This window comes from Agelaius phoeniceus, chromosome 11, assembly GCF_051311805.1.
Source record: "Agelaius phoeniceus isolate bAgePho1 chromosome 11, bAgePho1.hap1, whole genome shotgun sequence".
Classification (NCBI taxonomy): domain Eukaryota; kingdom Metazoa; phylum Chordata; class Aves; order Passeriformes; family Icteridae; genus Agelaius; species Agelaius phoeniceus.
The window spans coordinates 19,699,658-19,712,900 of NC_135275.1; the positions used below are offsets into that span (position 1 = coordinate 19,699,658).

Here is a 13,243-nt window from a genome sequence, read left to right on the forward strand (position 1 = left end):
TGCTGCTGCCACTCAGCAGCACAGCCCCAGCTGTCCCTGGACAAGCCACCCTCCCTCACTGCTCTGACAGAAACCCAGCGCCACCAGACTGCTGCACTAACTCCTGCTACCCAAGGGCTTCCCTTTCAACCTCTCCTCCAATTAAGGCCCACTGCCCTTCAAATCAGCCAGCTGCTTGTCTCTTCTCCATACTCAAGCTACTTGTGTGTAAAACCAATAAGACACACACAATTCCCCCAGAATAATTCACCATTTTTACATGATGGAGGTTTACAAATTGCTAAGACTATGCTGAATCACAAACATTTCCTAAAGCTTATTAAATATTTCTGTTAAATTGATCCACACCCATGGATAACAAATGAAAATGGTTTTATTTCTCCTCAAGGCACCTGTAATAACGGAGCAATGGCAGCAAACAGGCACCAACCAGCTCCCTGGCCCTATTAGCATTACAGAGGAAAGCCTCCCCTTCTGCTGCTAATGATGTGCTCTACCCTGTATCCCCAGGAGACAAATGACTGCACTGGCTGATTGACTCCATCACAGGGCCATCATCCATCAATGTATTGCCTCTCTTATTGAAATCTCATCTCAGGAAGAGAAAGTGCTCTGTGCCACTTCCGAAAAAAACAGTGAAAGCACTTTCAGAATAAGAGCTCCAAGATATATAATGAGAGCCAAATATTTCAGCAGAGACACACATTTCCAGCAATCTGAACAGATCAGCATGCTTTGTCCACCCAGGACAAGTAAGATTTATGTTCTTCTGCTAAACTAGATCTTTTTTCTTTTTAATTAAACAAAGGGAACGAAACACGTCCCATACACATAAATTTCTTGATCAAATTATAACACAGACAGTGAATATAATCATACAGATTAAAAATGGCATCCTGAGGATATTTAGCTCACTGACTTGCTAAAGGGTGAATTCCAGCATCTCTTACACAGGCTGAAATCACATTACCATCATACAAGCCCCACTGCCACCTGCAAACAGAAATGAAAAAAAATATAAATCCTTCTATGTATTTATTTACTACATAGATAACAAAAAAATCCAAATCCCCCCCCAAAAAAACCCCAAACCAGCCATTCTATTATTCTATTCCATTAATAAATACCCCTATAATTTATAAAACACTGCACATATGAGACTGGGGTGCAGGGAGTAACCCACACTCTCTACTCATTGGGGGCAGTTTTCTGATCAACCTTACACCACTGAAGCCACCAAATCCCAGTAGTTCTGCATCCCCCTGTCCACCTCCCCAAATTGACCACGTGAAGCTGCACATGAATTACCCAGACACAGTTCCACATGCACAAAAATAATTTAGTTCAGATAAAACATTTTAGATTATGATCAGTCTCACTTCTGTTTACTCAAAAATATAAATCTGAAGAAGACAGCTTTATCTCAGGCAAGATATTTCGTCTCACTTAGCACCTCTGCATGTTACAAACAATTCATTATAACTCTGAAATCCCCATAAACAATCTGCTCGAGAAAACATGTCTAAACATTTATTCCTTGTTTAGCCCTAAACAAAATCCAAAACTGACTTGTTTTGCTTCCATTTTATTTAAAGACGACCAATCTGGTAAGATCCTAAAACTAAAGTTTTTGGAACTTCTGAACAGAGAATTATAGAAGGGCCTGGGTTTGAAGGGATTCTGAAGATCACCTTGTTCCAACCACACTTCCACTATCCCAGGGTGCCCCAAGCCCCATCCAACCTGGTCTGGAACAGTTCCAGGGATGGGGCAGCCACAGCTTCTCTGGGCAACCTGTGCCAGGACCTCACCACCTTCACTATGAAGAATTTCTTCCTAATACCTAATCTAACCCTGCCCTCTGTCCAGTTTGAAGCCTTGTCCTGTCCCTTCACACCCCTGCAAAAATTCCCTCTCCAAATTTTCAGTACCTTGATCCTTGTGGCATAAGGGTGTGCTCCACAATCCCAGACCAGTGCCTTATAAAAGACCACATACAGTTCAAATCAGGTCTCCTGGTTTCATGATCCATATTTTAGATCCCTACAAGCCCTTTTCCTTGTGAATTTTTACTATTATTTAACAGAAAATTGGCTGTGGGTGTACTTTGAACTTTCAGAAACACAGAAAGAACTTCAGGAATAAAATATTATCAAAGCAACATCCAGTTTTAAGCAATTAATTTTGGGAGAACTTGAGATTCACGTAATTTGGAATACAATGAGTTAGTGAACAGTCAAACAAAATCCAGCGGGCCAGCAAAGAGAAGTGATGCTTTCTCTCTCACTTATTTTTGAGCCAGTCAGAATTACTATCTTTCCCATGTTTAACAGGCAGTGATTTTGCTGGTGTACCAATTAGCACTCTGCTACAAAGAACATGCTCCTAATTAATAGCTGGTTTATGGGAAGAGCAATGTTAAGGATCTGGTTGTACCTCCAGATGCAACAAAAAAGTGCAAAAAGGAGCTCTGCTTGATGTAAAGGAAATCTGTCTGCACAAAGAGACAATCAATGTATTTAGCATATGTCAGCTGCAAAAGGAACTTACATAAATGTAATGGAGGCATTTCCACATTATTTCTGGTGTATCCTGTAATCCTGGACATCTGCTTAGAGTAGCATGGATGGGCTACTCAGTGTTCCTTGCCTTTTTTTGCTGTGCCCTTAACATAAAGTGGCAATAAGGGAAATTTGCCCTTACCTGTCTGAAACTTTAAATAAACACTCATAAACCCTCCTGTAAGACACCTTCCCTCTGGAAATGGCCAATTTTCTCATTTTACCTTGTGAAGAAATAGCCCAGTGCAAAGAGGCAAAGTACAGCTGCAAGACACAGCCACAGAGAGAGTTTGTATGAATCCTGTTTCAGGTCAGAGCTATGCATTACAAAACTCCAGCACACCTTGCCAGTGACCTACATTGCAGGGCTGGAACCCACTAACCTACAGAACCACCTGAAATCCCACAAAATAGGTCAGTGGGTTTCCTCCAAAGAAGAATTCCCCAGACAAGGAGAGATGCACATGAAATAAAGGACAGGCAGAGTACATGCTCTGCCTGATGCAGGAGCTGTGTGTCTCACTCTGCTGCCATATTCCTGCAGACAGCAGGGCTCCCCAGAAGTGCTGTGAACTTCTGTGTCCCTCACCAAGGGACCCTGGAAGCACCTGTCTGTTCAAGACCAGTGGAGCAGGAAGACAAGGAGCAGTGCCACAGCAAGGAACACTAAGCCAATAATGCAAAGCAACTGGAGTACAAGTGGCACCCCATTCAAGAACAGCAGTGAACTGGCCTGGAGTTATGGCAGGGGTGCCCAAGTTACAGCTCAAAAGCCAGGTGTAGCCAGCCAAAACAACCCATCCAGCCCACAGCACATTTCTTGTCTCCTCTCACCCCTCGTGAGGGTCTTGGGTCTCATGCATTTTCTTCAGGGCCCTAAAAATTCAGCCAAAAGAGAGTCCCAGAGTGCTGCATGCTGCTGGGGAACACCAGGAAGGAGCACAAGACACTCAGCCAGGATGCCACAGGAGCAGAGGATGGCCACAGGGAGCCACACTTTGCATCCACCACTTCCCTCTCTCAACTATCACTCTGGGCAACACTGCACACTGTCTTATTTCCAGTTCAACCAATTCCTCTTAGCAGACAAACCCCACATCAGGGTGCAAACACACCCACCAGCGCTGCAAAGGCAGCAGCAGCTGATGGCAACATGAAACAATCAGGGCAATTAAGAAAGGCATGCAGAGAAAGTTGCTCTGCATTCCTCTGCCTACCAGTTCCCCACAAGGACCTGTTGGGAGCCAGGGGTCAGCATCCCAGTGGACTCCACGTCTGTTCACAGCAATAAAAGAGAGCTGCATGCCCTCTCCTCCTACACACACACACACACTTTGATTTAGATTCCCATCTCCCAGAAAAGCAGCCTATGGAGGAAGGGAAAAATGAATAATATCCACACTGCATATTATCAGTGATGTATTAACACGCTCAGTGTCGCAGTTTATCCATTAGATCTTCAGAGAGGCTCCACAAGAAATCAGAGATTAAACCCTACCACCCACAATTAACCTAAACGTACTCTACATAAATATTATCAACACCCCTTTTTCATGCTGAAGATTTTATTATTTATCTTAACCAAAAGATCTTTTTATCCTAATAAAAGAAGGAAAACAACCAGGTATAGCTATTGTTACTTAGTAGGACATTCAGAAAAAAAGTGGTAGAAGCAAAGTAAGTCACAGGAACCATCATACTCCCTATTGAATTTGCCACTCACAGCTTCTCAGGTACCCAAATCTGACAACCATAGCAAAGGGGTATTGCCTTGGTGCTGCACATCAACACTGAGGACTCTCCCTGCTGAGAATGATTTCCCAGAGGTGCTGAGATCTAAGAGAAATCCTGGGGTGATGGTAATGAGATCATTAATCAGAGCCAAACGCCGCAAAGAGCAAATCAGGACACAACTCTCACTTCTTTCAAACAGCCAAAGTACAAGACACAGATCTTATGCCAGGGTTATGCTTGCACCAGGCTGACAGATAATAGCTGATCTGAAGCTGAACAGCTTCATCTGCTCAGCTGAAGAGTCACAGACTGACTCCAAGCTAGTTTAAAAAATAAGCGTGGCATGAATCTGTACCAGAAGTCAGTTCACAGTGGATCAATACTCCAAGCCATGTGGCTGAGACACATGCGGTTCTGCAATACAAGTCACAGATTCAAACTTGGTGTGCTGTCAAACCACAGCCCCAGAATGCAGGGTTTGCTGTGAACCATCAGCATTGTCTGCTTGTCAGATGGTGTTTGCTCCTGCCCCTGGCTCCTCTGCCCTGGTGGGTTTGCCAGACCTAGCAGCAGCACTCCCCAAATCCAATAAGTAACAGCCACTCACTTTTAGGCAGTGCTGGTGAATAAGGGATGACACAAAAAGGATCTCCAGATCCCCTGGCACGTGGGCAAACATTTTGCAAATAGGTACTGAGCATTGCAGCTCTCAGCAGCACCCAGGCAGAGTTACACCTCACCCTCCCCTACCCCAACAGCAGTCCCTGAAGGGACACATCCCCAGGATGTGGCTGCTCCAGTGGAACACTGCCACAACTCCAGGCTGGTACAGCCAATGCCTCACTCCTGCTAATCCAACAGCCATTTAAATCCAGCCATCAACAGGAAAAACAGGGATGATTTAACAATAGATTTAAACAGCCAAATAGTAAAACAAATATTCCAGAGTAAAAGCACCAACACTGCTGCCACAACAGCTTTTTTTAGACAAGTTACACATTCCATTTTTATAGAAATTAGGCCACCTTAAGGCCAGCTATGATGCTAAATAAAACCCACCTTTATGCAAGTGAAAGCTAACTAACTTGAGAGAACCAAATTAAACCACTTGGCTGCAAATCTACACCACAGCCACACATCACTGCATGAGTCTACAGAACAGTCCTGCAAACACATGGCAAATAAGCAGGGCACACATTATTTGTATGAAGGTCAGGATCATAAGCCTGATTCCTCATTCCAGGAATAGCAGAACTATCTGGTGCCTATTCTGGTCAGCCCAGCTTGGATGCAGAAGAGAATACTTTTCCATGGAGGCATGGACAGTAGTCTGCATCCTTCAAGGTAGTTCAGATCCTGCAAACATGAAAATTTTCTGCAAAACTAAAGGGAAACAAAGGCCAGTATCTGAGACATCTGTTCCATACAAGAGAATTCCAGTTATAAATATAAACAGTTTTAGCTCAGCCACCCCTCAAAAATAAGGATGGCAAGAAGGTGAAGCACTGCTGTCATCAGTCCTTGGGCACTCCACAATGAAGTGTACATTCACATCACTTAATGCAAACTCCAAACCTTGCACTTCAAGCATACAGGTATTAGCAACAAATAAAACAGAAATGCTTGCTCAATTTGTACTTGCAGAGGACACACACATTTCAACTCAATTTTGTAGTAAAAGCTCCCATTGTTCTGTTAATTTGCATATCAGACATCCATTTGTTGCTTTCACATTTTCCACTGACTTTAAGTGCATTTCTCTGTACTCAAGGCACATTCATGATAAGAGGATGTGGAGTTTGGAAAAGAAAAGCATTCATCCCAAATTTAGAGAACAATTAACATCAGAGAAGCTCCACCACATCACGACACTTGCCTATTCATCCAAAAAGAAAGTTTCAAAAACCAGTTTCCCTAAAATCTCCCCCTAAAATAAGGAGGGGAGCAAATATTCACTTCACAATGAAGTCTGAAAACAATCCCATCTAGAAACACTTCCAGCCCTGCCTGGGAGGAGAGAGGAAGCTACAAGAGGTGTACAGGAACACAATATATGTAAACTATCAGAGAACCAAAGGAGAAGAGGAGCAAGAATGCCACTAAGAAAAACAAACAGAAACAGAGAGCCATCACCTACCCCCAAATAGCAACTCACAGGAAATACGAGGCCAAATCCTGCCCTCGCATTCTTAGGAAATCCAAAGTAAACTTTCCTTCCGTGTTTGAAGGAGTAATAGATATTGGAAAGGAACCTGCATCTGTGGAGCAAACTTCCTGGCAGTTCCAGTCTTCTCCTGAGTGCAGGAGCTGGTGTTGCTACACCAGAGCAAACCACCAAAGAGCCACAGGACACAAGTGAAAGTGGTGACCAGCAGCAGTTCCCTGTGCTGTGACACCAATAAAAATCTCCAGGAAAGGAATAAGGCACTGTGAGCTCCAGCAAACAGCTCCCCACTGCTCACTCTGCAGCCAGCTCAAGCATCATCTCACCCAGCTGAGCTCTGTGCTGAACAGAGCTGGTGTCTTTGCCATCATCCTCACAGAAGGGAAACAGTAAAAAAACTCATCATACTTGCCTAAATAGAAAGTAATAAAAGTTTAACCATAAAATAGCAAGAATCCAGGTGAGAAAAGGAAGTTAGTGGCATACTGTAACAAATACAGTATTCAAGTGCTACAGGTTTAGTATAATCTTTGCACAACAATTCTTCAGAGATGGATTTGACCTAATTTTTATTTAAAAGTGCACCTGAAATATTTATAAACAGCTCCTTGAAAAAACAGTCGAGTGCAATTTAACTGTTTAGCCTCTACAACGATTTTGACTTGGCAGGTCAGCTCTAAAACTCACTGTTGATGGAAGCTCCTTTTACTAGATCCTAGGGAAAGGAGATAGTTGGATCTGAGAAGATAAAACTTCTATCTGCTGCCAGCCACCCCTCCCACACACCAACAGATTATATTGAGTCTGAAAAAATATACACACGGTGAGAATTAGCTCAGGGCCTCACCAGTTCTTAAATAAGAGAATATTTATCAGCCAAAGTAAATTCCACAACAAATAACTGGCTTCACAGCAGAGGGAGGGGGGAAGTAGGTCATGCCAGATCTTAAAAAAATCCCTGGGCATGCTGTGATTGCACACAATAATTTGATGAAAAACAGTTGCCTCACCATGTCTTTCACTACTTGGTTGAGTTTTTTTTTAAAGTGAGTTTGATAAATTTCCGTAAGTGTTACTGAAGGAAGTCACAATGAAGCAAGGCAGTTTTAACTGTGGAAAAGTGTCATCAACTTGTCAAATTGCAACTTAAAAGTCAAGCTCATCAGACACCTTATATTTCAAGTAATAAATTATCAATCATAACTCATTAAGTATCTTTACATCAGTCATTTATTTAAAAAATTCTGAATAATTTCCAAGCACTGACTCGTACGTCACATACTATAAAATTCAAAGTAACACCACAAATAGCTCTGACCTCCCAGAACTTCCCAGTACACAATGCTCACAACACTCAATCACTCCTGCTTTCTGTTATATTTATTCATAAATTATACAAATATGCAAGAAGACATGATGGGCCATTGAATATTTTAAATACTTTCTCAAATTCTACAAACAAAAGCCATTTTAAAAGCAGCAAAAATGAATAGAAAGCTGATGAATTAAATGAATTAAAATTAGAAGCCATTCATAAGGGTCCATTAAAAGCTAAACAGAATTACAATGTTCTAGACCCGAGGATCACATCTGCAAGTAAGGCTACAGCTCTTAACCTGAAATCATCGACTGCTATTGCTCTTAATGGCCCTTTAAAAGACAAACCATCCTACTACTGCAACAAACAGTTTGAAAATTATCTCTTAAAAAAATAAAAATGCAAAGGCTTGTGCGAGCAGGCTGCTGCTCTCCAAATGAACAGCAGCTTGGTGGCCAATGAAAATAACAGCGTCTGATACAGGATAGATCCCATCTGGGCTCCTAAATTTCATCAGGGCTCTGCTCCCACCGACACCCAGGCACTGGTGTGACACCGGGAGCGTGTGGGGACCGCAGGGCCACACTCCGGAGAAGCAGCTCAGGACCAGGCAAGTGCAGGAGCAACACGTTCCACCTGAGCCTGCCGGGAAGGCAAGGAGCAGAAACCCAGAGGAATCGAACGTGCTGGGAAGGCTCAGCTGCACGACTAAATGACACTGAACGAGTCAAGAGTCAGCTCCAGGTGCGCACAGAACACTGCTGTCCCAAAGCTCCACCTAACCCAACGCTCTAACCACGCTATTTAGTGGTTTAAGTTCAACACCCCTGTACATTTTGTAAAAAGCACAGATACTTGTAGCTGATGTGCATCACAAAACGCAGAGTGAAGCACTTCAGCGCTCTGTTACTGTAACTCGGAGAGTTTCAACGGCCCGAAAACATGCTCCCCATTAAAAATGTAGGCACTTCACATTGTCTAAAGCACAGTGCGAACAATAACAATCCAACACGCTTTCACCTCCTTTGTCAATCAAGCCAAGACAGCCAAGTCATGCAAACAGCCTGCTGATGAGAGCACCTCAATACACAGCTGCACTCAAGGAAAACGACGCCTCTCACAATGGAAACCTCACAGACTATTTCTTTGGCAGAGCACTGCAATGGGAACTCCAATTTGGAAGGTACAACATGAACAAAATCAGAAATCAACATGGTAGAACAAATCACAAAAAGAAAGGAAAAGCACAGCACCAACTGATACTGCCAGGACAAACTTTCCGAACCCTCTAACTGAGAAATAGCAAGTTTGGGGGCTTTTTTGAGATTAAATTAACTACTGCATGTCAGACTCACCACCTCACAAAGACCTCCACAGTTTCTCAGAGCAAGGCAATCAGAGAGACCTGACAGCTAAAGCTTTCAAAAACCCGCACCATTCCCACACTGAGCACAAAGCCGATTCCTTTCTGATGACAACAGTCACCGAGAGATCAACATCTCAGGGAGAGAGTAGTTCTCACGGCATCTTTAGTTTCAGCCGTTTCCTTTCTCGCTCCCTAATCCTAAATCATTTCCACTCCTTTAGAGACACAGGTAAACCTCCACCCAAACCACAAAAAGCCAAACCGAGTCAGAGCATTGCTGGCTGTGCATCTCCAAAAGGATCTCTGTACACAAGCAACAACAACAACAAAAAAAAGAGCACAGAACAAAAAGATTCAGGTTGCTGCCACATCCACGAAACATGTCTTCCAGCTCCAATTAAACGCTTGAAAGAGAATTTCTAAAATCCGCAAGGTTTTGAACAGGGACAGAAGGGACCGCATCGGGGGAGAGAGGGGATGCAACCAGCCGATATCCAGGCAACAGGGAAAAAAATCAACAAGTCGGCGCAGCCCAGCGCGGAGCACGAGCCGCGTTCAAAGGTGCGGACGTACCTTGTGGAGGTGCCTTTCCTGACATCGCAGATGCTGCATTTGAAGGCTTCGGCGCTGTTCCTGAAGGTGCACACGCTACAATCCCAAAAGCCTTCGTCGGCTGCAGGTTTGGCTTGCCTTTTCGGCCTTGAGGAGGGGGAGGGAGAGGGGAAGCGTGTGTGTGTACGTGTGTGTTTGGGGAGGAGGAGAGAGGCGGCAGGAGGAGGAGAGAGAGAGGAGGAGGAGGAGGAGGAGGAGAGAAAGAAAACACACACATGAGAAACCATGTTACAGAGCCCCGAAACCCAGCGCCTGCTCGCACCGCCGCTCTCCCGCGGGGCCGGGAGCAGCCGACAAACCCCGACCGGGGCCGGGCCCGGAGAGGTGCGGGGGGCGCCGAGCTCCGCCCCGGCCCCGCCGGGCCGAACCCGCCGGGCCGGGCCGCCCGCGTCCCCCCGCCCGCGGCGGGAGGGTGGGAGGGTGGGTGGGCGAGTTTGCGGGCTGGGAGGCGCGTTCCCTCCTCCACCTTGTTAAACCTCCCTTTGTCTGGGAGCGGCGAGTGCGCGGAGCGGGGAGTGCGAGCGAGCGGAGCCGCCATGGCTGCGCTCGCACCGCACCAGCCCTGGCACCGGCGGCAGGCTGGGAGACACCGGCACTCCTCCTCCTGCTGCCCTTCCACGCTCCCTCCATCTTAGGAGCCTCCCTCACTCTCTCCCCGCCCGCGGCCCCCCCTCCGCCCCGGCCCCCCGCGTACCTGGCGGGGCGGCGCGGGCTCGCCGCCCCCTCCCCGTTCGCTCCCTCCATCTTAGGCGCCCCTCGCCGCCTCCCCCCGCCGGGGCCGAGCACACGCCGGCGGCTGCCAGCCAGGGCCTACCCGCCGCCATCCCCTCGGCCGGGGCCGGGGCAGAGGCGGCCGCGCCGCGCTCCCTCCATCTTACCGCCTCTCCCCCCGCGCCCCCGCGCCCCCGCTCACCTGGTCGGGCTCTTCTTGTCGCCCATGACCATGGATCGGGGCCGCCCCTGCCCTGCGCACAAAGAAAGAGGCGAGGGGAGGGAGGGCGGGGGGACGGGGCTGCCTCCGTCCAGCAGGCTCCGGCTGCTGCGCACCCCGCGCCGCCGATCCTGCCGCTGCCAGGCTCCGCTCCGGACTAGCAGCGCAGCGCAGCCCGGCGCCCTCCCTCCTCCTCCTCCTCCCTCTCTCCCTCCCCGCGCCGCGCCGCTCCGGCGGGCGGAGCTGCTGCCGCGCCGCGGCCAATGGGGGCGGCCCCGCCGCCGGCCCTGCCGGGGAGGGAGCGAGGGGGGAGCCGGGAGCGCCCCGGGAGCGCCCCCTGCGCCGCCCCGCCGGGTCCCACCCCCGCCCGCACGGAGCCCCCGCGGGCCGCCCCTCCCGCGCCGCGGCCCCTCCGCGCCGGGAGGGCTCGGGCTCCGCGCAGCCCGCGGGTGGCCCCTTCCCGTCCCTGCCCCCTCGGAGGGTTCGTCGCCCGCCTGTCCCCTGGGGAGCGGGGCTGCCGCGGGCGGGACGGCGGCGCACGGGGGTCGGCAGGCCCGCTCCGTGAGGGGAAGGGCGGCCAGAGCCGGCTCGCCCGCCCGGTGGCTGCGCTGGGAGTGCCGGAGCGGCCGGGCAGAGGGAGACAACTCCTGCGGCGTGCCCTGACCTCGGGGACGGGCTCCCGGTGCCCTCACGGATGCCTCGGCTGCCACCTCCGTGAGCTCGCTTCGGGCTCGGGGTCAGGGCAGCGGCCCGCCCAGAGGCCAAGGTGTTTCGACAGCGCTGCTGTGATGCTGCTTCCAGAAATGTTCCCATCAGTCCCTCAGTGATCTATCGACTCCACCAGGCACGAGCTGTGCTTCTGCAAAACTCCTGAGGTGGCAAAACGCGTCCTTCCTAAAAAGTGGCATTCTCAAAAAGTGGCGTTTCCCGAAAAGCAGCAGTCCTGCCCTGAGATCCCCCAGGCCCCCCGGGGCCTGTGGAAGCGCTGGCAGGGCGGGCTGGGACGGTGACACGCCAGGCATGAGCTGTCAGTGCCTTTGCTGAGCCCCTTTCGCATGGGGCTGCTTCCTCTGCGGCAGCCAGAGGGGATGGGGGCCGTGAGCAGCTGAGCGAGGATGGCGCAAGGGGCGATGAGTGAAGGCTAAAAAGTTGGTACAGCCACACACGGCTTGCAGTGCAGGCATTCTTTCACTGTGCTCTTCCACTGTGCTTTTCACTGTGCTTTCCCACCTTCTCAGTGGTGACTAAGCCAGGCAAACATCTCCCATCAGTGAACAGCAAATTTCATCCCCAGGCAAGGCGCAGGGCAGACAGGAGGGATGTGGGCAGCACGGGGCTGTACCTGAGAGAGTGGTGAGTGGGGCTGCAGGGAGAGCGTGGAGACAGTCTGAACAGAGTTAATCCATGGCTGAGTACAAGGGGAAAAAAATAAAATTATTGCTTGAAAGCAAACCAGTGTAGTGGCTTAAAACAGGATAGGCACCTACATGGCAGGAGGCAACATAACCATGTCCTGTGCATTAAAGCTTTAGGAATCTGGACTCACAAGCCACAGAGGGTTTTGCCTCCAGCAATGCCCATTTTAACAGTGAAATCATGCTGGCAGAGTCACCTCCCATATTTAAGAGCTTCCTGTAATCCATTTACTCTACCCAGCCCCCCCATGCCCACCCAGGTAATTTAACCCTCCACCAACCACTTTCATTTCCAGACAGACTTCCACCGACTCTTTTCTTCACCACACAAGTTCCTGAACAATACAGCAAGATGCAGACATACTCCAAGGGCACAGTTAAGGTTGCACAATTATCACATGTAGGAAGTGTCATTTTCCCATTGCATCTGCTGTTTTCCAAACATTTTTGCTCTTTTAGATTGTAGCTGTAACGTTTGCTTTGGGAATCTGTGTGGGAACAGGAACTCAGCAGTGCTTGTGGGGTCTGGTAAGCAGAGACCTGGTGTGCAATCACTTCCAGACCTTTGTGACAATGGAGAGTGTGGGGACAAGAACAGCACCGTTCTTGGGGACAAGGTCAGCGGAGAACCTGAGAAGCACAGAAAGGCAGAAAGCACTGAAATTTCGACTTAGGCACGGTCCAGCTCCCATTTTCTGCCACAGGTGTTTCCCTTAGCTCCATAGTGTTGTGTTAAGCAGAGTGACAGCCACCACAGGCATAAAGTAAGTTTGTGTGGAAGCAGCAGGGAGCTGTGGCCCATTTTTAGAAAGCAGTTTATCTCCTCAAAAAAGTTTCAGGGTTGCTGTTTTCATAGCAAAAGTTGTTTTCTTTCCAAAAACCTGCTACATCCTTCGTTATCAATTCCCCTGGAAACCTTCCTTCCTTGACAAATAACCCTTCCAACGTCACATGTTAAAAACTTGGCAAGCCAAGCACAGCATGACTTCATTCAATCCCGTACATCCATCAGGAGGTGATCATTCCCAGTTTGTTAAACACCCTTCAAGTCACAGTTTGGGGTCTCTTCCTTCATGGAGGGTTCCAGAGGAGTGCCATGGTCACTGTTGGGCCGATCCAGCCAGAGCTTTTGGGATGCTGTG

The 13,243-nt window shown here is 48.6% G+C and overlaps 1 protein-coding gene across 2 annotated transcripts in view; it reads right to left on the minus strand.

The window, feature by feature from the left end:
• RYBP (RING1 and YY1 binding protein) overlaps positions 1–10,917 on the minus strand; it is a 41,009-nt gene extending 30,092 nt beyond the window's left edge. The window contains exons 1-2 of one of the 2 annotated variants that reach the window (XM_054640204.2): positions 10,669–10,917; positions 9,717–9,842 (exon numbers count right to left, since the gene is read on the minus strand). In XM_054640204.2, coding sequence (XP_054496179.1) covers positions 9,717–9,842; positions 10,669–10,700 — 158 coding nt within the window. In that variant the 5' untranslated portion in view covers positions 10,701–10,917. Of the gene's footprint in view, positions 1–9,716; positions 10,040–10,668 lie in introns of those variants that run through there. The other variant, XM_054640203.2, reaches the window with a different exon arrangement.
• Between the last annotated feature and the right edge of the window lie 2,326 nt (positions 10,918–13,243).